The 26,626-nt window shown below is 37.7% G+C and overlaps 1 protein-coding gene across 4 annotated transcripts in view; it reads left to right on the top strand.

Moving 5' to 3' along the window:
- Positions 1-26,626, top strand: part of LOC150104485 (LYR motif-containing protein 9-like) — a 152,832-nt gene that overhangs the window by 20,307 nt on the left and 105,899 nt on the right. For all 4 annotated transcript variants that reach the window (XR_016548526.1, XR_016548525.1, XR_016548524.1 and 1 more), the window contains exon 2: positions 6,737-6,829. Coding sequence is in view for 1 of the 4 variants with exons in the window: in XM_090395172.1 (XP_090251298.1) it covers positions 6,737-6,829 (93 nt within the window). In the remaining 3 variants the exon portion in view is untranslated. The remainder of the gene's footprint in view (positions 1-6,736; positions 6,830-26,626) is intronic.

Raw genomic sequence — 26,626 nt, 5'->3', positions numbered from 1 at the left:
GCTCTGAGTTACCCTTACCACTTTTGCAATATGCTCCCTGAATTTCAGTTTTCTCTCAATCATCACCCCCAGATCTCTTGTCTCCTCTACCTCCTCCAGTACAGCTCCTCCAATCTAGTACGCATTCTCCCATCGATGGATCCCAAACCTCAAGACTTTACATTTTGCTGCATTGAACCGAAAACCCCATTTATTTGCCCATCTGTCTAGTTTATTCAAATCCGCCAAATTAGCGGATCCGAGAAATTAGCCAAAACACTAAATTAGCTATATAAAAGACAGTATTCAAGCCAATTTTAACTTATGGATCTGAGAGCTGGGTCAAAAGTAAAACATTTGACCAAAGACTAGAGACCGCAGATATCAGAGTCCTGAGAATGATTAGGGGTATGAACAGATGGCATCATTATTAATGTCATATTAAAAACGAGGATATTAGGAAAGAACTTGACATTGTCAGCATTCAGGAATGTGTTAGCAGAGCTAATCTCAGGTGGTATGGTTACTTAAACAGAATGGGAGAGGAAAGATTAGCAAAACAAGTGTTCTCTGCCAGGTTGGTAAGAAAAAGACCCAGAGGGAGACCAAAGAAGATAGAAATAAAAGATCTGATAATGTTGGAGTATTTACAGGTAACAGACTAATTTGGAGGAAAATTGTAGATAGAAAGTTAGTAATGATGTAATTTTTCATGTAGTACGATGAGTCTTTTGATTCCATGGAGGCCTGAATAATAATAATAATAATATCCTGTATACCCCCAGAGGGTATATATCAGGAATTTGATGATGATGTTAATGAGGAAGTCGCTTCGCTAGTGGATCTAGAAATGGGAGACTAATGATTGCTTTCTTTTTCTGTGGTGAAGTTTATTTATTTCAGGATGTGCTAAAAATGTATTCAATATATCTTGACCAAATAATAAGCACATCAATCAATATAATGCAGCAAGTCAATTGGTTTAATTGTGACTGTCCTGAGTCTTGGTTTTCAAAATGTTTTACATAGAAGTTAGCTTTTTTTTGCAGGGGGGGGGGGCTGGATCCATTACAGGTCCTTCCAGCTGTTTGTATATTTTTCCTTTCGATTAGAAATAACCTGAATATGAATATGAATAATCCATTTATGTTGGGGAGGATGTGGCTGAATGAGATTGTCAGTTTTGTGAAAAAGACGAGTTCAGATATTTGAAGTGCAGTGTTTATATAACATGGTGCTCCATGAAGAAGTCAATTGACATGTGAGGGTCAGTTAATTAAAGGGTCATTATTTTGAAGGTCAGATAAACAGTAGATTCTTAAATAATTTATACAATTTTCTTTTGAGATTGTGTAGGATTCCAGTCTATAATTTGATAAGTAGAGGAGTCCTGAAGGAGGTGACTAATTTTTCTTTTGTTATACCGGGTGTCTGAAAAGTAACTCCAGGGTTTTCAATGAAATTTATTTTATGACATTTTGAAGCAGAAATGTATAACATACATTATCAAAGTACAATGCCACAAATTTGATTACCTGTTAGTGTAACTCAATGCTTGTGTCATTTACAGCCCTATAGACATCAAAACAGAATTCCACCTAAGACCACACTCGGGTAAGCATATCCATAGGAATTGCTTCTATGGCACAGGTGGACAAGGGACTGGATTTTTTTCTTGATACACAATGTCTTTTATGTAGCTCGAAATGAAGAAATCCATTGGAGTTAAATTGAGACTGCATGGTGGCCCAAGCAATGGGACCTCCTCTGCCTATCTATTTTCCTGGGATTGGTTGTCGAGCACAGTCTGAACAATCCCCGCATAATGTGGTGGGGCTCCATCCTGTTGTAAAATGAGACTTTCCACATTCTCAGTCTGGAGAAACACAAAGTTCTCTGGCATATCCAGGTATGCTACCCTTGTAATCATCTCCTGATGGGAAAAAAATAGCTCAACGGTGCGATCATTCACAATGCCGCACAAGACATTGACTTTTGGAATGTTATAGATGAACTCCACCAGTTCATGCTGATTTTCTGACCCTCCACATCGCAACAACTCCATGCACATGAAACGTTGTCTCATCAGAAAATAAAATGCTCTGGAGATAGTTGTCATCTTCAGCAGTGAAATCTAACATGGTAGTCGCAAACTGAACTCTTTGTGGCCTATCAGAATGCTGGATGTGGTGAACAAGCTGCAGTTTATAAGCAGGAAGTTTTAATCTCTTGTGTACAACATCATGTGCAGTGCTTTTAGCAATGCTTAACTGACGACTCACACTATGAAACAAACATTTTGGGCTATGCTGAAAGACATTCAAATTCGTTTCATGTTTTCCACACTTGTTGTAGGCATACCTGGTGAGTGTCCTTTTAAAAACTTCCTGTTTCCAAGAACTGTTAATGCCACTTATGGATACTTTTGTCACTTGGAGCATTCCTACCATACTCCCTCCTGAAACTCCTTTGAGAGTTGTCACTGACTTTGTTTCTGTGAACTATAACACTCAGCTTTCTCTTGTGGTGATGCCATTACTGCAGCATGGCACATCTGTACAGCTATTTGGTTTGTCAGCATCAGCTAGTACTGCTATCTGGTGGACAACATTTGAATTAATAATTTGGTTATTCCTATATAGCTTTTTAAGTACTGATATTTCTTTAGGTGGAATGTTATTCTTAGGATTTCATCAGAATACTGGCCACAACTAAACAAATGTAATTAGTCAGTGTGGGTGAATGATCATAGATACCACATTCCATGCTGGTCATTATTTCCAAAACTGGTATGTTTTTGGGAGTGATGACAAAATTATGCCCTCAACTAAGTGCATTGACTGCATCTTTAGAGAGTATGATTTTCGATTCACCACAAGATATTCTTGTTGTAACTGTAGAAAGGAACTGCTTCATTGTTGAAGAGTTGCAAATTTTTTCAGGTGGCAGTTCTTCATCTTTTCAAATTCTTTATTAGCAACATTTTCATAGTTCATTTACACAACTGAACACAGTTCTGGCCACAATTAAAGCAACAGTTTGGCTGAGCTATGTTGATGATGCATTTTCTATTTGACCTCATTGTCCAGACATGTTGGATACATTTTTAGCACATCTTAACAGCCAACATCCTAAAATAAATAAAGTTTACCACAGGAAAAGAAAGGGTGGATGAGATGATTGTGATGGTGGGCACGAATGACTTGAGATGCAATGTAAATTGGGTGGCGAAAAATCTGAGATTCTTGCTTGAGGTTGTATAAAAAAAATGCAGAGAGGAAAGATTGTGTGTGTGTGTTGTCCAGGTATGATAGTGACGAGCTGTGCAGAAGGGCAGTAATAATGAATAGCATAATAGCCAGAATGAGAGGAAAGATTGTGTGTGTGTGTTGTCCAGGTATGATAGTGACGAGCTGTGCAGAAGGGCAGTAATAATGAATAGCATAATAGCCAGAATGTGTCAGAAGAGAGGATTGGAATATGTGGATGCTTGGAGGGCTGAGGACAGAAAGGATCTGTATGCGAGAGACTGCTTGCATTTGAATGAAGAAGGACATAAGCATCTGTAGAGATTGCTGTTTTCTGAATGAGTCACTGTGTTAATGCAGGGAAACTAGAATTCCCAGGGTGGATAGCAGCAGGGGTGGCCTCTTGTGGGAATGTGGATGACAACAGGTAACACCGAGTCTGGAGGGGATACTAACAGATATAGGAGCAGTGATACTTTTATGCTTTATACTAATGCCAGGAATATCTGGAATAAAGGAGATGAATTGGTGGCACTGATAGCATCAGCCTGGACAAAGATTATTGGGATATCTGAGATGTGGTTGATGGAAGATATAATAACAGGAATAGAAGTAGCAGGGTACAGCATTTTTCGGCAGGATAGGAAGGGAAAAAAGCTGTGGTGGAGCTGTTTATGATAAGCGATGACTTATGTTTTCTAAGAGTGGAGGCTTTGGAAGGCTGTGATGACAATAATGGCTTTGAAAGCATATGATGTGAGGAAGAGGTGGGCAAGACTGGATATTTAATGGGGTTGCTAGAAGCCAAGGAGCACACAGGGTGGGGAGCAGGAGATGTTTAGGCAGTTGAGCTTGGCAAGTGCAAGAAGAATGATTGTTATGGGAGATTTTAACTACAGCAGTATAAGCTGGGAAGAGGAAAATGCATGTAATAATAAGGGAATGAAATTCCTAGAATTCTTGCGAGACAAATGTCTTAGGCAACATGTAATAGAGGGAACAAGAGGTTCAAGAGTTTTGGATTTGGTCATAGCATCAGAAGAACTGATAATAACTGAGATGACTTCTCTCCTCCCAGTTGAAGAGAGTGACCATGTAGTTTGACTTGGAAGATGAATAGACATCAAAGAATATATGAATAGAGTATCAAAGGAAAGGGAACATATGTGGAATTATTAGGGAGGTGATTATAATAGTCTTAGATATCAACTTGGAGCAGTTCCATGGAGAGTGGAATTAGAAGGCCAGGATATCATTAGTGCTTGAAATTGTGAAGGAATATTTGTTAGCAGCAATAGCAAGCTGTATTCCATGAGTGAAGACAGACAAACAATATGATATGACAAACAATATCAAACAGGAACTGTAGGTGAAAAAGAGATTATGGAAGAGATATAAGGAGAGGAGTAGAGAGCAGATGCATGATGAATATAAGACTCAGGCCAGGAGAGTGACCAGTATGGTGAGGAAGGCAAAACTGGAATATGAGAAGAGGGCACTAGGATCCAAAGAAAATCCTAGGGAATTTTTTAGCTATGTGGCCAGTAGGAGGAGAAATGATTGTGGAAGAATGACATTGTAGGATAAAAATGGGAATAGAGTGACTGATATGCAGAGGACATAGTGAATTGTTCAATGAGCACTTTATTGGAGTATTTCATCCTGGAGAAGAAGGTTTTAATACTAGAGGGATAGGGCAAGTTCAGGGTTTAGAGGTGCAAGAGGAGCGTGTGTTCCAAATACTGAGTACTCTGGATGTCAGTATAGCTGTGGGATAGTATAAAATAATAACAGGAATAGTATAAAATACTATTCTTGTTGTGAGGGACATCATTTCTATCACCCACATTTTACTGATTCCAATAATCTTTGGCCATGTTGAGGCTATCCTTGGCACCAATTCATTTCCTTTATTCCTAATACAGCCATCATTTATTCCTAATTTTACATCTCCAAAATGAAGCCGTATGGCTCTTTCTTTAATAATTATTTTTACACACTGACCGAGAGTTCACTTACAGAAAATACATTTCTTTGACATTTGATTTGCATAGTACTAAATGAGAGTTTTTGCTCTGTTAAGGTTTCTGCCTGACCTTTGAAGAGAACCAACCAGTTCGAAACAGCTGTCAGGTTAGTGAAACTTAAAAAAAAATGCACTAATAAAAGGCTAATATATGGACACCTGGGCAGCACTCATGTTTTTTAAGTAATGAAGCTAAAGCAACGCTGATGCCAAGGATTGTATTCTCTTAAGCTCTCAGGTCAATTTTATGAAACGTTAATAGTTTCTACAAACATTCGGCTTTGAAATAATGTTGGATCTAATATCCACTTTGCCCATGTAATTTTACATTGCTGAAATGAAGCCATATCTTTAGTAATTATTCCTAATACTCCTGGCATTTGTATAGAAAAACTACAATGCATTATCGGTACTCCTATACTATCATATGTTCTCCTATCTCCCAAGTGGCTCTCAACAAGAGACCATCCCTATCACCATTCCCCTCTCCCCAGCAACTCTAGTTTCCCTATCCTAACACTTTCAGCTGCCCAGAGAACCACAATCTGTTTAGATGCCTGCTTTCTTCCATATTCATATGCAGCCCATCTCTCTCACACACACACACAGCTCTCTTCCATCATTAAATACACTCCAAACACCCACTTATTCTGAACCTCTCTTTCAACACATTTTTGCATTCACATCATTCATTATTGCTATTCTTCTCAACTCTCCATTATCATATCTAGGCAGTAAGCTCACTGTCTTCCCTCTCACACTTTTCTGCTATGATATCTCTTAACATTTGCTACATAATCTAATCCCTGGAAGTTACGAAAGGATACTGTGAGCAAGAGGGTGAGGAGTGGTTTCTTTGCATGAAGGATGGTTGAACTGTGGAATGCATTGGCTGATAGAGTGGTGAAAACGAGAATGGTCAATGTGTTTAAGGAGTGGTATGATAGACTTTGTGTTTCCTAGGAGGGACTCCTATGATGAGTCTTGATAGACTTGTGTTTCCTAGAAAGGACCTCCAGCGATGAGCCTTTTGACTTCTTGGAGACCTAAATAATCATCATCATTATCATATCCTGTATACCCTCAAGGGGTGTACAGGATATGATAGTACTACATGAAAAATTTACGTCATTACTAACTTCCTATCTACAATTTTCCTCCAAATCAGTCTGTTACTTGTCAAGACTCCAACATTATCAGATCTTATATTTCTATCATCTAAGGCACTTTGTACCATATCAATCCACCTATATCTTGGTCTTCCTCTGGGTCATTTTCCTGCCAACCTGGCAGAGAACACTTGTTTTGCTAATCTTTCCTCACCCATTCTGTTTAAGTGACCATACCACCTGAGATTAGCTCTGCTAACACATTCCTGGATGCTGACAAAGTCAAGTTCTTTCCTAATAATAATAATAACAATAATTTAAAATTTTATCTGAAAATTTAAAATTGACCTCAAACTTTTTTTTTGTAATTTCAGTCCTATAAAAGTCATTCAGATGAAAATGATCCCGAACGCATTAAACAGATAATTAAACATGTTATAGAAGATGCTGACTGGATTGTGAAGAAGGTGAGAATGTTTTATTTAATTTTATCTCTAAATGTAATGAATATCAGTATGCATATTGCAAAATGTGTTAAACAGCTTACAGTGAGTTACATGGCATCAGTCATGTTGTATCCTAACAACCAGTGTTTGATAATCTGGATTTTCCATTTGAGATTCTTCCTGGGTGTTTTTTAGTATATCATATCTTGACTCTCAAGAGAATGATCAATCTTTCTATCAATGAAAGAAAGTTATATGAAAATAATTTGCATGTTAAGTGAGATTTGTTAATAAAGAGTGACATTATGGAGCCTTTTTATCTCAGTTGGTTTCAACAATGGTTGGAAAGACCTGTGTTTGAATTCCATCTAGGATTTGAAGATTCTTTATCTGGGCTTTCAGCTGAAGGTGAGTTAGCTAGTCTCATATAGAGGTGGTAGGGATTTTCCTCTTGGAAACTCGGGTCTTTCATCCTGCAAGACAGGCAAACCTGCCAGGAGAACACATGCATGACAGCTATAATACCACACAGATAGGATTAGCCTCCCTGTCAAAGCATTAAGATTTCAAACATGGTAAAGAAGGGGGTGGAATTGGAGTGTTCCATTTGCTCACGATTCTTTTTTTACATGGAGAATTGTGGGCAAATGGAACACATTGCTGGAATGTGCTGTTAATGTAGAGAGTGTTAAGGACTTTAAGATTCAGTATGATAAATATATTATCAGCTGAGTACACCTCTGACAATGAGTCTGCTGACTCCATGGAAGGTGTGATAATGAAGTAGGGAGATTCTTGTTCCATTGTATAAGGCTTTGATTAGGCCACACATGGACTATTGTGCCCAGATTTGGTCACCGGGTTTTCAGAAGGATGAAGACATGTTGGAATGGGTCCAAAGGCGACTGACTAAGGTAGTTTCTGACCTCTGGAATGTTGAGTATGAGGAAAGATTGAGAAGATGTAATTTGCAGAGCTGGTGGAGAGGAGGAAGATATGATAGAGACCTACAAGTTGGTAAGGGGTTGTTATAAGATCAATGGTGGAGAAGTTCTACAGAGAATAGTAGGAGATCAGGAGAGAACCAAAGGTCATCCCTGGAAACTATAAAGAGGGTGTGAGTAGGGGAGTGAGAGGCAGGTTTTTTCATGCAGAGTTGTGAATGATTGGAATGCCTTGCCTGAGAGTGTGGTGTTTGCAAGGAGTTTGAGTGTGTTTAATGCTCGGTATGATGAGATGTGTGTGTGTGATAAAAGGACCTCCCAGATGAGTCTTTGACTCCATGAGGTCTTGAGGTAATAATAATAATAATAAATATGACAAGTTACTTGGTCCATGACAGGCTAATGAATCTGTGTAAGGAAAGATGGGATAGGATGGGACATATATTATTGCTTTATAACTAGACAAATATGATATGGATATTGTAAAGTTCATATGAGATCTGTTCAGTAAGTCTCCTGCTTTATAATAGGTCAGACCCACAAATGGTCGTAAATCTCTCTTAGAATTTTTCATCCTTTTAGTTGGCTAAGAATAAGATAATCTAGGTTTGGCCATTAAAGTAAAATTTTTTTGTAGAGATCAAACATGGTATTTTTTAAGCCATTTCAGTCTCTTATAAGTGAGACAGTAGTTTTACACCTGATAATGAAAGTCATCTACCAATAAGATTGTTTTTGAGTTTGTTCTACTTTAAACAAAGTCCTTTTACAGCATTTCACTTTTTGTCTATTATTTCTGCTACTGTGAGTGACATTTAATGGAAATCCATTTTCATTCACTTTTGTTTATTGGCCATAGCTTCATTAAATCTATACCTTTCAAAAAAATTTTGAGCTTTGGTTGCAAAAAACAAACAAACAAAAAAAAAATTGCACCAAGAGAAGTCATTCATATATGAGTATGGAGGCTGTCCTACTTATGGTGTCACCCATTTAAGGCCAAGAAATTCTATTTCATTTAACAGATGGAGAAAATTTTCTGATATGTGCTTTAAAATGAGAAATTAAGTTAAAATCACACGACCTTGAAATTTCAGCCTCTTCTGCTGTCTTTTTTTTTTTCTTTTTTATGAATTCAACCTTCAATAGGTTGTAAACATATTGTAATTTAGTACTTTGAGTGAGTTAAGGGTTAGATGTTCTATATCGAAACATGGATCTTTTTCAAGCCACTCCAGACCTTCAGTAAGCAGGATAGTGCTCTCTTACTATGCATTGAAACTGACCTACCATCCGTAGACATCTGCAAACATGCCTGCAATGGGATTCAACACCATGCTCTGTTAGTTGAAAAGAAGAAGTACTTGACCAGCCAAGTAAGTGAATTTCACTTCCTCGCACTTCATTATTAATGCGCAGTTTATCATACCAATCATGGGGGACACCTATTTGTTGTGAATGAGACCTCTCAGTGACTGTGTTGGTCCTTTTTATTTTTCATCTTTTTCTTTTCTTCCTATATTCTTCACTCCACTTTTCCTGAGTATATTTTTACTGTCCTGTTTTTCAGACCATATCACTATCATCCAACATGTTTGCTGTGAGATGTGACCCCATTGACATCCAGAAAGAGAATCTTGATACTTTTGTGCTGCTTTGACCCTGCTTCGATGGCCAGGCAGTCTTGGATAGCCAGGATCACTCAGGTAGTAGTGTTGCAATAAGTTTTCTTCCCAGTGGACCAGACACAGAACCCAAGGCTTACTGTAGTACTGCTATGGCATCCTGGCATTTCACTTCAGAGCACAACCATTGGCTACCTTACAGTGGGTAAGGTAGCCAATGCATGGCTCTATGGTAGGTGGGGAATTTTACTTCTGAATTCTCTCTCTCCTTTTAAAGATGAGCCTTTCATCTTTAAGTTTATCAGAAGCCCCTCAACATGTCCCATCCCAGTTTAGAAACCATTTTTACATCATCATCATCTCTTTACTGCCTGATGTGGTAGTAAAGAGGATGAGAATAAGGACTAAGTGCAAAACATCCAAATGTGCTAATCATGAGGGAGAACATCCAACTTACTCTAGAGCATGCTAAAGGTGGAAGGATGAAAAGGAGATTTAAAAAATCAAGACTGAGCAGAACATACCATGTTAGAGGCACAGAAGAAGAATACCACGACAACAACATCTAGTGAAAAATCCTCTTATGCTGAAAAGGTAACAGTGAGGAAAAAAAAAATCTAAGGGGACATTCACATGAATGATTGACCCACCTTCTTACAACTACATTATCTCTGAAAAGTATAATAGACTCACAGTCTCAATATACAAAATCAGAGGGGGGGAAAAATAATAAGTGAATATGGCCTCATTCCTGAAGATACATCAAAAGTGATTATGCAATATTAGAACCCACTAGTCAGAAAACTAATGCACAGTACACCTCAAAGAATAAAGGATATGTCTCTAAATCCATTAATAGATGGAATGGATACCCCCCCCCCACTCCTCCCATGGAAAATAAAATCGTAAAACTAGCCACTATACTGGACAAAGTAGAATTGGATGACATCTTGGATATTTTTCCCGAGGAAGAAGAGGTGGACACTTGCAGTCCAGTTTCCAAAACAAAACAGAAAAAGTAAAAATCCAAAACTAATAAAAGCAGATCCTCACAAAACTAAAAGCCAGATGGATCCAATAAACATAAATAACCAACTCTGGTAGATAGGCTTATACATAGATGATGTGTTCTCCATTTGGCCACATGGCCTGGATATGCTCCACAATTTCTTAACACATCTAAACAATCAATACCCCAGGATCCAGTTTACAAAACTGGTTATCCAGTTTATCCACCATTCCTAGACACTCTGATTACATGTCAGCCTGATGGATCCCTGGCATTCTCTGTTTACAGAAAACCTACATATACAGGTAGATACATTCACTATCAGTCACACCACTCCTCTTTTCTAACAATATCGGATTATAAAAACCTTGTATAACAGGGAAAATATTGATCAGTTCTGATAGCAATGCCCTAACTACTGAACTACTGGTCAAGTTCAGTAGTTAAAGCATTCTGATAGCAATGCCTTAACTACTGAACTTGACCATATTCTCAAAACTTTCTAAGCCAATGGCTATGACCTCCAAAAAATATTAAAACTCTGTAACTGCAACACTCCTTCCTCCTTTTTTCTCCTTGAGAGCAGAGATTACTGAAGATATCTCACCATTCCATATATCCAGGGCACATATGAAAAATTGACAAAAATCGTAAGGAAATACAACCTTACAGATCACATAGAAAATTGGCATCCCTTATCTGCTCCACCAAAGACCAGCCATTCTCTAGACCTACCAAGTGTCTACAAGGTCCCTACAGCCAAATAGGCAGGACAGCCAATATCAGAATTTCTGAACACAGGACTACATCTGGTTCCACCAATGGAGCCATTTGCTGACCATGCTTTGGACACCCACCACAAGATATGCTGGAAGAAGGCCATTCTACTACACTGCAGGAAATACAAATATGAATGGCTGTTCCTTGAATCTGCCTCACCCTTGTAAAACTTGACAAAGTTCAGCAAATTAGGGTGCATGAGACTGCCCCAAATTTGGAAAGTATTAATCCTCAGATCTTCAACCCAACCACTGTGGTATGATGAGCTGTGTGTATGATAAAAGGACCTGCTAAATGAGTCTTTGACTCCATGGGGTCTTGGGTGATGATAATAATAATAATATGTCTCAGAATCTTATGTAAATATGGCTTAATTGGTGGTTTTCTACAGACAAATTTTGGTAATTGTGGTGATGATATGGGATCAAAGAGCTTTGTGCCTCTCTATTCACTTTGTCAGGTAGGGTATTTTCTGAAAATATTTTACTTCTTTGAGGATATAGTCATTTAGCCTAATATTTTAAGACTTTAGTATTACTGCTGTTGATTGCCAACCAATTAGTGCAGCTTTTTTTGCATAAATTTATCAAGGTGGTTTTGAGCAGTCTGAATGTTAAAGTCGATTAGCACAAACAAGTAATCATCTGTGAAAGCAGTCTCTGCTTATGTGGATTTGTCCTGCTCAATCTTCAAGAGTTACTCTGTACCATTTCCTTTGTCTGAATACATAATCAAAGGTGATAATAAAAAGGTATGGTACCAAATAGTTTTCCTGAAGAACTCAAGTAAAAACAGGAAAGCTCTCAGTAATCTTTCCATTACCCATTACTCTTACATGGTAATTCTGCTATTGCTTTGATTATTTTCAAGAGTATAGCATAATAATGATTTTGAAAATCTTTTGTCCATTGATTGAATTGGAAGCTTTTTGCATTGGGTTAGGTTTTTTAGCATATTAGCAGCTTCTTTAAATTTTCTTATATAACTGTTGTTTTCTATGTATGACATCGTTTTTTGCCAGAGTACATCGTGTCCAGTGGAAGTGATATGGAAAGCAAGACCCATTTTTTGTTCTCTTTTGTATTGTACGTCTTTTTGGTGTTCAGCCATGCGTATTTCTCCAGATCTTCCTGTCTGTCCTACGTAGCAAATCCCGCAAGAGCAATGGATTTTGTAGACTCCTGGTTTTTTAAGAGGATGATGAGGTGGTTTTGGAGGATGTAGGAATCTTGAGATTTTTTCCATAGGAAGGAAGGCTACTTTTATGTTGTGTTTGTTCATTAATTTGGCTAGCTTATCTGTAACATTTTTGATATAAGGAAGCGAGATTGCGTTTTTGTAATCCTGTTTTATTGTGTTGTTAGCTGGAGGCATTTTAAGGATTCTCTTGATGGTTTTTGTTTCATATCCATTCTGTTGGAGGATTTGTGTTAAGTATTTTAGTTCTTCATTACATCTTTCTTGTGTGCTGGAGATATTGTATGCTCTGTCTCGAAGAGTTTTAATTAAGCTTATTTTTTGTGAAGGATGGTGGTGTGAGGTTGCATTTAATGTAACATAAAATTGCACACCATAAAATTCACTTTAGAACAAGAAAAAAATAAAAAATTTCCTTTTCTGGATATTCTATTAGAAGTTAATGAACAAAGTAAACTCTCCTTCTCAGTATATAGGAAGCCAACAAACACTGGAAGATTTCTAAATGCAACCTCACACCACCATCCTTCACAAAAAATAAGCTTAATTAAAACTCTTCGAGAGGTGGGCAAGACATGATATTTAGTGGGGTGTTGCTACAGACCCAGGAGCACAGAGGATGGGGGACCAGGAGATGTTTAAACAGTTAAGTTTGGCAAGTGCAAGAAGAATGATTGTTATGGGAGATTTTAACTACAGTTGTATAAATTGGAGAGAGGAGGATGCATGTAGCAATAGGGGAATGGAATTTCTAGAATTCTTGAGGGACAAATGTCTTAGGCAACATGTAACAGAGGGAACAAGAGGTTTAAGAGTTTTAAATTTGGTTATAGCATCAGAAGAGTTGATAATAACTGAGATGACATCTCTCCGACCAGTTGGAGAGAGTGACCATATGGTTTTGACTTGGATAATCAATAGACATGCAGGAGTATCAAAGAGACGGGAACTTATGTGGAATTATAAAGCAGGTGATTATAATAGTCTTAGACGTCAACTTCAGGAAGTTTCATGGAGGGAGGAATTGGAAGACCAGGATATCATTAGTGCATGGGAAATTGTGAAAGAATATTTGTTAGCAGCAATGGTAAGTTGTATACCACGAGTGAAGAAGAGGACACAATTTGGAGTAAAGTGGATGACAAACAATATTAAACAGGAATTGCATGTGAAAAAGAGGCTATGGAAGAGATATAAGGAAACAGGTGAAGAGAAGATGCATGAAGAATATAAGACACAGGCCAGAAGAGTGACTAGTGTGGTAAGGAAAGCGAAACTGGAATATGAGAGGAGATTGGCCCTAAGATCCAAAGACAATCCTAGGGAATTTTTTTAACTATGTGGCCAGTAAGAGGAGAAATGACTGTGGAAGAATGATATTGTGGGATAAAAAAGAGAACAGAGTGACTGATGCAGAGGACATAGTAGAATTGTTCAATGAACACTTTATTGGAGTAGTTCATCCTAGAGGAGTCAGTTTTGAAGCTAGAGGGATAGGGCAGGTTCGAGGTTTAGAGTGTGTTCCACATACTAAGTACTCTGTATGTCAGTAAAGCTTTGGAACTGGATGGTATTTCACCATGAGTTTTGAGAGAATGTATTAGGGAACTGACAGTGCCTTTAACCTGGCTTTTCAGTGAAAGTCTGGCTGCGGGAAAGGTGCCCAGGGAATGGAAGGAAGGTAAGATAGTGCCATTGCATAATGATGGTAACAGATGGAAGTGTCTATTATAGGCCAGTTTGTGTGTCATCAGTAGTTGTTAAGATCTTGGAGAAAGTAGTGAGGGACCGTATACAGCATTGGTCAGATGAGGGTAATGTTATCTGTGAGAGTCGACATGGATTTGTGAAGGGGCGCTCTTGTTTTAGCAATATGCTGGCCTTTTATAATAAAGTTACAAGAACATTTGATGAGGGAAAGGCATATACTGCAATTTTCTTAGACTTAGCAAAGGCATTTGACAGGGTGCTACATGATAAGCTGATATTTAAGTTGCAGTACACGGGTCTGGATTCAGATTGGTCAACTGTATTCAGGATTGGCTGTCTGATAGGTATCAGAGAGTTATGTATGGTGGAGCAGCTTCAATGAGGCAGAGGGTTACAATTGGGGTCCTACAGGGCTCAGTACTGGGACCTATATTGTTTAACCTTTATGTCAATGACATTGCCAGTGGATTGCAAGGGGATATTCAGTTGTTTGCGGACGATGCGAAGCTGGGAAGGATTATTAGTAATAGTGCAGATGCAGTAGCCCTGCAAGAGGATTTGAATAAGCTAGATAGATGGGCAAATGAATGGGGGGTTTAATGCAGCAAAATGTAAGGTCTTGAGGTTTGGGAAACATCGATGGGATGCTGCATACTCTATGGGAGGAGTTATACTGGAGGAAGTAGGGGAGACAAGAGATCTGGGGTTGATGATTGATAGAAACCTGAAATTTAGGGGACATATTGCAAAGGTGGTGAAGGTAACACAGAGGATTGCTGCAAATATGAGAAGGACACTGACCTGCAGAGATAAAAGGGTTATCATTCTGTTGTATAAGTCTCTGATCAGTCCACACTTAGACTATTGTTCTCAGATTTGGTCCCCAGGATTTGAAGGGGATAAATTAACTGTGGAAAGGGTAAAGAGATGGATGAAAAAGATGGTTTCAGGACTGTACAATTTTGGTTATGAGGATCAGCTGAGGGAATGTGGACTGCAGAGTTTGGTGGATAGAAGGAGAGGTGATATGATTGAGACTTTTAAACTGTTGAGAGGTGGTTACAGGGTTGACACTGTGGAGTTCTTTTGCTTGGTTGAATAGCAGGAGGGAGTGATGATAAGAGGCCATCCCTGGAAGTTATGAAAGGAAACTGTGAGCAAGAGGGTGAGGAGTGGTTTCTTTGCATGGAGGGTGGTTGAACTGTGGAATGCATTGCCTAATGGAGTGGTGAGAGCGAGAACGGTCAATGAGTTTAAGGAGTGGTATGATAGACTTTGTGTTTCTTTGGGGGGACCTCCCCTCGATGAGTCTTGACAGACTTTATGTTCTTAGGAAGGACCTCTCACGATAAGTCTTTTGACTCCATGGAGGCCTGAATAATAATAATTATAATAATTATAATAATAATATGTATAATGTTATGCATTAAGGGAAGGGCCGCTACCCAGACTAGTTTCGACCTTTATTGAGGTCTCTTCAGTGGGAGCTTCAACATCTTTCTCTAAATCCAGAGTAATTTAATAAAAAGGTGGCACACTGTTTGGCAACTCCTATAGGTAGAGATGACCTTGCTAATGCTTCTGCCTGGTATCTCCACTTGGGCCTGGCTCCCACTGAAGAGACCTCAGTAAAGGTCGAAACTAGTCTGGGTAGTGGCCCTTCCCTTAATGCATAACATTATACATGTCTGCAAGGAGATGTGTTTTTCATTATGGGAGATACTGAGATAGGAGTGATGTTAGCTTGCTCCATCTTTGCAACGAGTTGCCCGGTGTTGTACCACCTTATCCCAGTTCTGAAGATACTTTCAAGCACAAACTTTGTTTGCTCACACTTGGATAAAGGATTAAACTAAATTTATTATAGTCTAACCAAGTGAAAAATAAACTTTCAACATCATTGTTATGTGAGTGTTATGGTACACTGAGGTGTCAGTCTGCCAGATGTGTGTGCAATTTTTAGATGTAATAATTAAACTGTAAAATAATATTATATTATTCTGTACTATGTGTATTTAAATGATCTATTATTATAAACATATAACTGGTTCACTAGCTAATGTAAGTACTAAATATTATTTATTAATGTAATTTGTTTGACAATAATGCTGAGTGGTTAGCATATCCACTCTCCAGCCAAAAAGCTGCAGGTTTGAATCCCACTGTGGGCATGGATGTTTGTAATTTTCTGTATAAATACTAGTGGTGGAGGTCAGCGGTAGATGGCATTGGTGTAAACAATGAAGGTAGTTGCGTTCGATGGAGACGAAGAGTTATAGAGTGGATGGCCTCCCTTGATGAGTCTTTGGACTCCCTGGAGGTGTTATGTAGTAATAATAATAATAATAATGAGATGCAGAGTAAAATGAAGAGAATTTTAGATAGGTAGGGAAGAGTGGAGAAGACTGAAGTCAATGATGTTCAAATGAAAGAAGTAACAAAAGATAAATGATGAGTGGCATTGTATAGGGATTCAGTTATTAGAGGTGTGGTGAATGAGAAGATGCACAGAGTTTGCTTCCCAGGATAGAGAATGAGTAAAGTGATTGAAGAATTGGATATGAGGAGCTAGTGAGCAAAAGAATTTTCAGTAGCACCAGGAACAAATGACATGACTGGCAAACAAGGAGAATGTAAAACTGGTTATCAGGAGATTGTTGAGAAGAATAAAAGAAAATAGTGTTATAGTTATAATAGTGGTAGTGTGATTCCATTTTATTAGGTCACATATGGACAAATTTGGTCACCTGGTTTTCAAAAGAATGAGAGATAGTGAAAAGGATCTAGAGGTGATTAAGTAGCATGCTTTCTGATTTCTGGAATGTTGAATATGAAGTAAGGTTGAATAGATGCAATTTACAGAGAGAAGGAGGAGTGATATGACAGAGATGCATAAGTTAAGGGGTTCTTATCAAATTAATGTTGAGGAGGTTTTTCATATAATGTTGGGAGAATGGGAAGAACAAAGGTCATTCCTGGAATATGTATGAGGGTCATCATCATCATCATCATCAAATTCCTGCCATGTACCCTCAAGGGGTGTACAGGATATGACAGTACTACATGAAAAAATTACATCATTACTAACTTCCTATCTACAATTTTCCTCCAAATCAGTCTGTTACTTGTCAAGACTCCAACATTATCAGATCTTATATTTCTATCGTCTAAGGCACTTTGTACCGTATCAATCCACCTATATCTTGGTCTTCCTCTGGGTCGTTTTCCTGCCAACCTGGGCGAGAACACTTGTTTTGCTAATCTTTCTTCTCCCATTCTATTTAAGTGACCATACCATCTGAGATTAGCTCTGCTAACACATTCCTGGATGCTGACAATGTCAAGTTCTTTCCTAATATCCTCATTTTTAATATGATATTGCCATTGATGCCATCTGTTCACGCCTCTAATCTTTCTCAGGACTCTCATATCTGCGGTCTCTAGTCTTTGGTCAAGTGTTTTACTTCTGACCCAGCTCTCAGATCCATAAGTTAAAATTGGTTTGAACACAGTCTTGTATACAGCTAATTTAGTGTTCCGACTAATTTCTTTCTTATTCCATATGAATTTATTCAATTGACTTCCCACGATACCAGCTTTGCTGATTCTGTTGTCTATTTCTATATTTAATTTACCATCTTCAGTAAAAATCGTGCCTAAGTAGCTGAAATGTTTTACTTGTTCCACAGGTTCTCCATTCACAACACAGTTGACATTTTCAATGATTCTGCCTATTTTCATTGTCTTTGTCTTTTTATTGCTGACCTTCATACCATATCTATTACAACAGCTATTCAATTTAGTCAGAGAATCTTGCAGACTTGTAGCGGATTTATTTAGAAGTATAACATCATCCGCATAAAGCAAAGAGCTGACATTAACATCTCCAATTTTGATATCAGGTTTAATACCACATTCCTTCATAATGTGATCCATATAGATAATGAATAACAGAGGGGATAATGTACATCCTTGTCTCACACCAGATTTAACATTAAACCATCTTCCTGTACTTCCTTCAATTCTAACTGCTGACTCACAACTCACATAAAGACTAAGTATTGCTTGATATAATGCCCCATTGACACCATAGAACTGCAGCGTATTGAATAGCTTCTCTCTTGGCACCTTGTCATATGCCTTTTCCAAATCGACAAAACTTAAATACAGATCTTTGTTATATTCCCATGCTTTCTCGACTATTTGTCGTAAAGTGAAGATCTGATCCTGATAGCCTCTATTTGGCCTGAATCCAGCTTGTTCTTCACCAAGCTTTTCTTCCACAATTCTTCTCAACCGTTTCTCAAGTATACTTGCATAGATCTTGCCAGGAACACTCAGTAGGGAAATACCTCTGTAATTCTCACATTCAGTTTTATTTCCCTTTTTATATATGGGTACTATGAGAGCTCTACTCCAATCATCGGGAATTCGTCCCTCTGTCCAGGCTTTCTGAACTATGCAGTGCAGCCACTGTAAGACTCTTATATCACCATACTTCAGCATTTCTGGTCGAATATCATCTACTCCTGCTGCCTTTCCCCATTTCAAGCCTTTGATGGCTTTTTCTACTTCAAGTATGGATATGTATTCCTGACTGCATGCCTGGTCAGTGTTTTTTTATCACTGTGCTGTCATCACTGCTTGTTTCATTTAGCAGTTTTTCAAAGTAATTACTCCATACTTCAAGGATATCTTTTTCTCCTGTTTTCATTTCACCTTTATCATCTCTAATTCCTTTTACAGCACTCTTTCCTCCATTCCTAAGCTTCTTCAACAACCTCCAGAATATTTTGCCACCTTCTTGATATTTATTTTCTATATTCTTGCCAAAGTCCTCCCATGACTTTTGTTTAGCTAGTTTTACACACTGTTTAGCTTTCTTACATTTGTCTCTGTATTCTGTAAGAGTAAAAGCTGACTTATTTGCCAGGAACTTGGTATGCTTTCTTCTTTTCCTTCACTGCCTCTTTAACTTCCTGTGTCCACCAGGGAGTTCTGATTTTTTTATCTTTGCACACAACCTCACCACATGCCTCTCTGGCAGAATCAATCAATGTTTCCTTCAGAGTTTGCCACTGAATCTCCAAGGTTTGATTCCTGTTCTCAAACTCTTTCATTTTCTTTTCAATAATATTTCTGTATTTTAGTCTACAGTTTACATCTGAGAGCTGCTCAACTTTTATTCGCTTTAAAACTTTCTTACATGTTATTCTTTTCAATATGAAATTCAATTTTATCCTGCTCAAGACTAAATAGTGATCACTTCCAATTTCAAATCCTGTGTACACTCTGGTGTCCTGCACCAGGGAGAAAACATCACTATCAACAATAACATAGTCAATGAGACTTTTCTTATTCCTAGCCTCTTCTCTCCATGTGAATTTGTGCACATTTTTATGTTGGAACATGGTGTTAGTAATAACCAGTCCATGTCCTGAGCAGAAATCCAACAGATATTTGCCATTATTATTAGCTTTGCTCTTTTCTCCAAATTTTCCCAAAATATTTTTGTATGTCTCACAATCATTTCCTACTCTACTATTTAGATCCCCAACAAGGACCAACTTTTCCTTTTTCATTGTGTCAGTTGCTTTTTCTAAAGCCTCAAAAAATTCCTCCACTTCTACCTTAGTAGAACCTTCTGTGGGACCATAGGCACAAATAAGTCTCATTGTCCAGTTCCCCATTCTCATATTTGCCCACATTACTCTACTTGAGACTGACTGCCATTCAAGAAGATTAGCCTCGTATTTTGTGTTGAATACTATGGCTACTCCTTCTTTTCCTTGATTGTTATTGCCTGAATATAACATTTTGTATTTATTGTTCAGAAAGATCTCACCAGTTTTGGACTTTTTTGTTTCAGTCACCCCTATTATGTCGATCTGGTACTTATCTAATTCCTCAGCTAGCTCCATTTCTTTGCCATTCAGGCTTCTTACGTTGATAGTACCGATCTTTAACTCTGGTGATGTTGAGTTGGGGTTTGTTTTCAGATTTGTTCCAGTAGCTGACTTTTCGCTGTTCGCCCTGGTTCCCTGGCGAAAACAACGGGGGCCTTGTTTAACCGGGCGACGCCCCAGCCGGCATGAAATTTTGTCATATTGTACCATCATTTTTTATTTTGGTTTAACCAATAAGAACTAAATTGAGTGTGTATTATCTGGAAAAAATGTGAATGTATTTAAAGTACAGTACGATGAGCTGTGTCTATGATAGGGGGGACCTCTCATGAAGAGTCATCGACTCCATGGAGGTCTGGGGATAATAATAATATAATGAGACAGTACTTAAAATATTACTATACAGTATCTTTATCTCTACTGTAACTTTAATTATAAATTGTTTAAATAACAGTTTGTTTTATAATGTGTTTTATTATCCTTAAATTTTTGTTGTGTATCTATACATAAAAATGAAGCACTAAATTTATTTTAAAATGTACTTAAATATTTAACTGAGTATCACAAAACCTATCCCCTTGTGTTCTAGAGGATAGGTTCTGTGTTCTAGGGTATAGGTTCTGGGTTCTAGGAATGTCTCGTGTTCTAGGGGATAGGTTCTAACACAAATGTGGAATGCATTGCCTGATCGAGTGGTGAGAGTGAGAACGGGCAATGAGTTCAAGGAGTGGTATGATAGAATTTGTGTTTCTTAGGGGGGGGGCCTCCCCTCGATGAGTCTTGACAGACTTTATGTTCTGGAAGGACCTCCCACGATGAGTCTTTTGACTCCATGGAGGCCTGAATAATAATAATAATAAAAATATTAGTCTTGATTTTTATATACACAGTGTTTTGGCAGAACCAGCATACTGTAATAAGTGTATTAGGGCTTCTTTTCCACTACATCATGATGCAGTTTTGGATCTAATGATAATTATGTTACAGGTATTTATTAGCTGTTTCCAGTGCTCTTTTCCTCCATGGTTTAATAACCTCTGCCAGTATACCATCCAGTCTAGGTGCTTTCTCATTCTTTCTGGTTTTTAGTGGAGTTTCAAATTCTTGCATTGTAAAATTGATAATGGAAAGTTATTTTTTTCTATTATCATTTCTGGCAAAGCATGTGTAAGGAAGTTTACTGATGAATTACTTAATAGTTTTTTGAAGTAGTTCTCCACACTAAAAGTTTTTCATGTCTTATTCTTTTGGGCTTTTTTTTTTTTTTTATGGGTGCATAAGGAATTAGGTACTGGGTTCATTTCTCTACTTTTATGTACATTCTGATATAATTCTGATTTCTGACAGATTGACTAGATTTTGTTTTCTTTGTCATTTCAAAAGGCCATACGAGGGGGTACCTAAAAATAACCGGAATTTATTTATTTTTTTAATTTTTATTAAATGCACTTGTCTCAACATTTTTTCTACTGCTGGAACTGTTCAACTGTAATGCTGTTTATGGCCTCCAGTGACTTTTCTTTTACTTCATCCACGTCAACAAATTGCTGCCCTTTCATGGTTTTCTTTATTCATGGGAATAAAAAAGTCACAAGAAGAGAGAGATCAAGCTAGTAGGAAGGGCAGGGATCCTCTGGGAGCAAATGAGGCATAAATTTAGTGGACATGCATTTCATTTGAAAATCTGCTGTTAAAATTCTTTTGTAAAAACTCCATGATGAATTTGTCATTTCAGAAACTTGCTCAATGGTCTTTCGATCCTTCATTGATTGCCTGGCAAACCTTTTTGATGTTTACTTAATTTCTGCTTTTCAAAGTTAGCCACATTCCTTTCCTGGATACACTGGTCACACATCTTCTCTCAGCCAGTCTTTCCTTCACTGTTTAATGCAAGCCTACTCATATCGGCCAATTCATACATGCTAACTCATATCACCACCCTTTGCAAAAACTTGGAGTCATTAACACCCTCAAAAACAGAGCTATAACAATTTGCTCTGATGAACAAGCTCTTAAACAAGAATTACAAATTATTAACAATACATTTATAAATAATAGATATAACAAAAATACTTTTAATAAAGTTCTTCATAAAACTTCATCAAAAAATAATATAGATTATAGTATAACCATAGCTACCCCATACATTAAAAGGTTATCAGAAAAAATTAATAGAATTCTACACCATTATAATCTTAATGCCACTTTTAAACCACCTTTAAAATTAAAAAACATATTGAACTCCTCTAAGGATCCACTCACACCATTGGCATACCCTTGGGTTTATTGCATCTATTGCACCTGTAATTTACCTTATATCGGGGGAATCTGAATGTACAATCCCTACTTGTAAAAAAAGAACACAAATGACACGTTAAATTTAACAGTTTTTGGTGAAGCAGGCCTCTCTCAGATCACACCCTTAACACCCTACACCAAATTGATTGGAAAAGTACTTGTTCTTTACATCATACAAAAACCTGGTTTGAATGGAAATTTAAAGAAGCCTGTGAAATTTTGATTAACCACCCTAATCTTAACAATAATGGTGGCATAAAAATCCCAAGAATTTGGATGGCACACATTCAGCCCACTTAGTTTTCTAGCAAACTTTAGGACTCTAAACAGTCTTTCAGCTTTTATTGGCTACTCTCCATACTGGCTTGTTGTAATTTATATGTATTCTTATATGAGAAATTATTTTGTGTGTGATGTTGCTCTCCTGCTTAATTTAATTTTGTAACCTAATAGATAATAATAATAATAATAACGGGACTCTAGCTTTGATTTAGTCAAGTTTTTTTTTTTTTTTTCACCACAGGTCAGACCAATAGTTTTAATGGTTGATTAGTAACTTGAGCATACCATGTAGACTGTAGTGCAGCTTGTTTCTTTGTATATATGTGCATATTCCAGATGATGACCTTAATGTGAAGGTCGAAACGTTCAGTGTTTATTTTGGTTTATATTAAACTAAGTTTTACTCTAACGCTGTAGCTGTTTCCATAATTTCCATGATGTATTCTGATCACCGTGTAAGCATGATGGAAAGTATTTGCTATTCATGTTTTAGATTTAAAAGTGCTGAGACAAAGCAGTATATGTGCACTTATTATTCTGTGAACAAAACTTAGTTCTACACTGTCATAAACTCTGAAATTTTGAGCTGATCACACTCATTTTCATTGATTAAAATTATTATTAACACAATACCTCAGGTAGTCAAAAGACTCATTGCAGGAGTCAAACAGTATTATACACAAAACCCATCAAATTGTGCTTTTACCTTATTCAATGTATCTGCATTCACTACAATGTCAGGCAAAGCATTACACTGACGAACCACTCTCCATACAAAGAACTACTCCTTATACCCCCTGTACACAAAATCCTTATACAATTTCCAGGTATGTCCCCTTGCTCTATCCCATTCCACAATGCTACAAAAGATTGATTCCACATTAACCAATAACAACCCTTTACAACTTAAATGTCTCAATTATATCCCCTCTTTTCATCCTATTCAGAAGGCTTTGCAAACTGCATTCCCTCCATCTGTCTCATATCCACATCCCAAAGACCAGTTTTGACCTTTGTCAGCCTTCTCTGGACCCTTTCCAACAAATCCTCATTAACATGAAAACCAGGGAACCAAATATGTGTACAGTAATCCATATGAGGGCCTGATGAAGGCCTTATACAATGGAAACAGAACCTCTTTATTTCTACAAGTTCCTCTGCATCATTGCCAAAATCTGATGTGATGTCTTCACAACTTGTGCAACTTGACCTCTGAACTTCAGATCCTTATCCGCCACCACCACATGAAGGTCTCTTACCTCCTCAACTTCCTCCAAATTTCTCCACCAAATGTATACTTTGCATCCCATTGTTGCCTTTCAAATTTCAGACCCTTACACTTTGCAATATTGAATTGAGAGTTCCATACTGTTGTCCACTCATACAATCTATTCAAGTTCTACTGTAAGGCCACAACATCTTGATTTCTCATCACTCTCCCCAGTTTTGCATCATCTGCAAACATTACCACTTAAACCTATCCCAATATCATTAATATACAAATTGAAGAACAATGGTACCAAAACTGACCCTGCAGCACACCACTAGTGACCTTCCTCTTTCGGGATACTTCACCCCATATACAACTTCTTGATACATATCGGATAGCCATTCACCTATCCAACTTACTGGTATGCTATCCAGTCCCATCTGCTTCAATTAGTGACCAACTTGTGGTGTGGCAATATATCAAAAGCTTCTGATGATTTGATGTGCATTTCCCTTGTCCAATACATTCATCATCTCATTATAGTACATAGCAAGTTTTGTAAAACATGACCTCCCTTCAACAAATCCATGCTGACAAGCCAAGCTCAAAGAATACCACTTTAATCAACCCACTTCTGTATCCTATATCTCACCAACCTCTCCAATATCTTAAATACAACTCTAGATATACTGATCAGTGTATAATTTGTTACTTTAGCCTTATCACCACCTTTAAGGACTGAAACAATTTTGCAAGACTCTTGTTAAATAAGTAGGCCAATGCTGATGATAATTCCTTTGAATATTCTCTTAGGCCATGTGGTGATATGTCACTGAGTCCTATTGTCTTATTGACACGTAGCTTACTTAATTCCTTATATACATCTTGTTTGCTTGCCATTAAGTCTTCTCTCATTTCAATTCTCTACAATTGAGTTTCTGATTTTACACTGAGAATGAAACACCCTGATGAACTGCTCACTGAACATCTTGACTATGTCTATGTCCTGTGTAGTAGTTACCAATCTCCCACTTTCATCCATTAATAACATCATCTTACCATAATCATTCTACTTGACACATATTGAAAAAACTCATGAGGGTTTTTTTTTTGGCCTGATTTCCTAATATCTGCTCATACTGCACTTTTATTGCCCTTCTGTTGGAGCAATATCAAAGAAGGTTACAAGTGGGGTCCCACAGGGCTCAGTCCTCGGACGTATATTGTTTAACCTTTATATCAATGACATTGTCAATGGATTGCAGGGGGGGGGGGGATATTCAGTTGTTTGCAGATGATGTGAAGCTGGGAAGAGTTATTAGTAATAGTGCAGAAGTGGCAGCCCTGCAAGAGGATTTGAATAAACTAGACAGATGGGCAAATGAATGGGGGTGTGTCGGTTTAATGTAGCAAAATGTAAAGTCTTGAAGTTTGGGGTACATTGATGGGAGGCTGCATACTCGTTTGGAGGAGCTCTACTGGAGGAAATAGGGGAAACGAGATCTGGGGGATGATGATAGAAACCTGAAATTCGGGGAACATATTGCAAAGGTGGTGAAGGTAACCCAGAGGATTGCTGCAATACTGAGAAGGACGCTGATCTGCAGAGGTAAAAGAGTTATTGTTCCATTGTATAAGACCTTGATCAGACCAAACTTAGACTATTGTTCTCAATTTGGTCCCAAGGATTTGAAGGGGATAAATTAACTGTGGAAAGGGTATAGAAGAAAGATGGTTTCAGGACTATTCAATGTTAGTTATGAGGATCAGCTGAGGGAATGTGGACTACAAAATTTGGTAGATAGAAGAAGAAGGAGAGATGATATGATTGAGACTTTGAAACTGTTGAGAGGTAGTTACAGGGTTGACACTGGGGAGTTCTTTTGCTTGGTGGAACAGCAGGAAGGAGCGATGAGAAGGGGCCATCCCTGGAAGTTACGAAAGGAAGTTGTGAGCAAGAGGGTGAGAAGTGGTTTCTTTGTGTGGAGGCTGGTTGAACCGTGGTTATATATAATATAATAATAACATATAATAATAATTACCAATTGAAGCACTCTCCTGGCCTCCTCTTTATACTCTTCATGCAACAGATTATTACTGTTATTGATTTTGTGCAGCCTCCAAAGTGTCTTGTTCTTCCAGATTTCAGGTTTAATCTTGTTCATCAGTTTTACACCTACCTTATTCAGCATTTTGACCAATGAATACATTCACATATCGAAGCTGTTATGTATTTCTTTTTCAGCTCCCAAGCAGCATTTATTTACTTACCACTCAACTCCTCATTCCATGCTGTAACTCCAAGCTGTTCCCTCTTAAGCTTGTTATAATCACTAGTCTTGTATTTCCATATATATATATTTTCCTCACAGATGTCTTCATATGACTAGCCACAACCCATGTGATCGCATCATGATCACTCTCACCAACTGGAGGGAAGTGCGAAACTCCACTCACAATTACATCCTCAGATCTAAAACTCTTGATCTTCATGTGCTCTCCTCTACATACTACCTGAGGTAGTTGTCTCTCAAGAACTCGATAATAATTGCCCTTTTCTTGTTCAATAACTGAAGTTGCTTATACATTTCTTTATCACCATTCATATTCCCTGGCCTATAGCAACATCAAACTAAATATATCTTCCTGTCAAACTCCACTTCACACCACAATTTCTCAAAAACATTCCCACTATTTCCCTCTTTCATATCTATCCTTTTTATGGACATAATTTCCCCACTATCATCAGCAGCACTCCTCTCCCTCTTTCTTGCCTTTTGTATCCTCGCAAAAAATACTGTACTCTTCCATTTATATTCCCATTAAAATGCATCTTCGTTCAACCATATTTTACTTA

This window comes from Typopeltis vanoorti, chromosome 7, assembly GCF_054136105.1.
Source record: "Typopeltis vanoorti isolate ZY-2024b chromosome 7, IOZ_Tvanoo_1.0, whole genome shotgun sequence".
Classification (NCBI taxonomy): domain Eukaryota; kingdom Metazoa; phylum Arthropoda; class Arachnida; order Uropygi; family Thelyphonidae; genus Typopeltis; species Typopeltis vanoorti.
The sequence above is the reverse complement of the archived record's forward strand: the minus strand, read 5'-3'. Positions and strand labels throughout refer to the sequence as shown.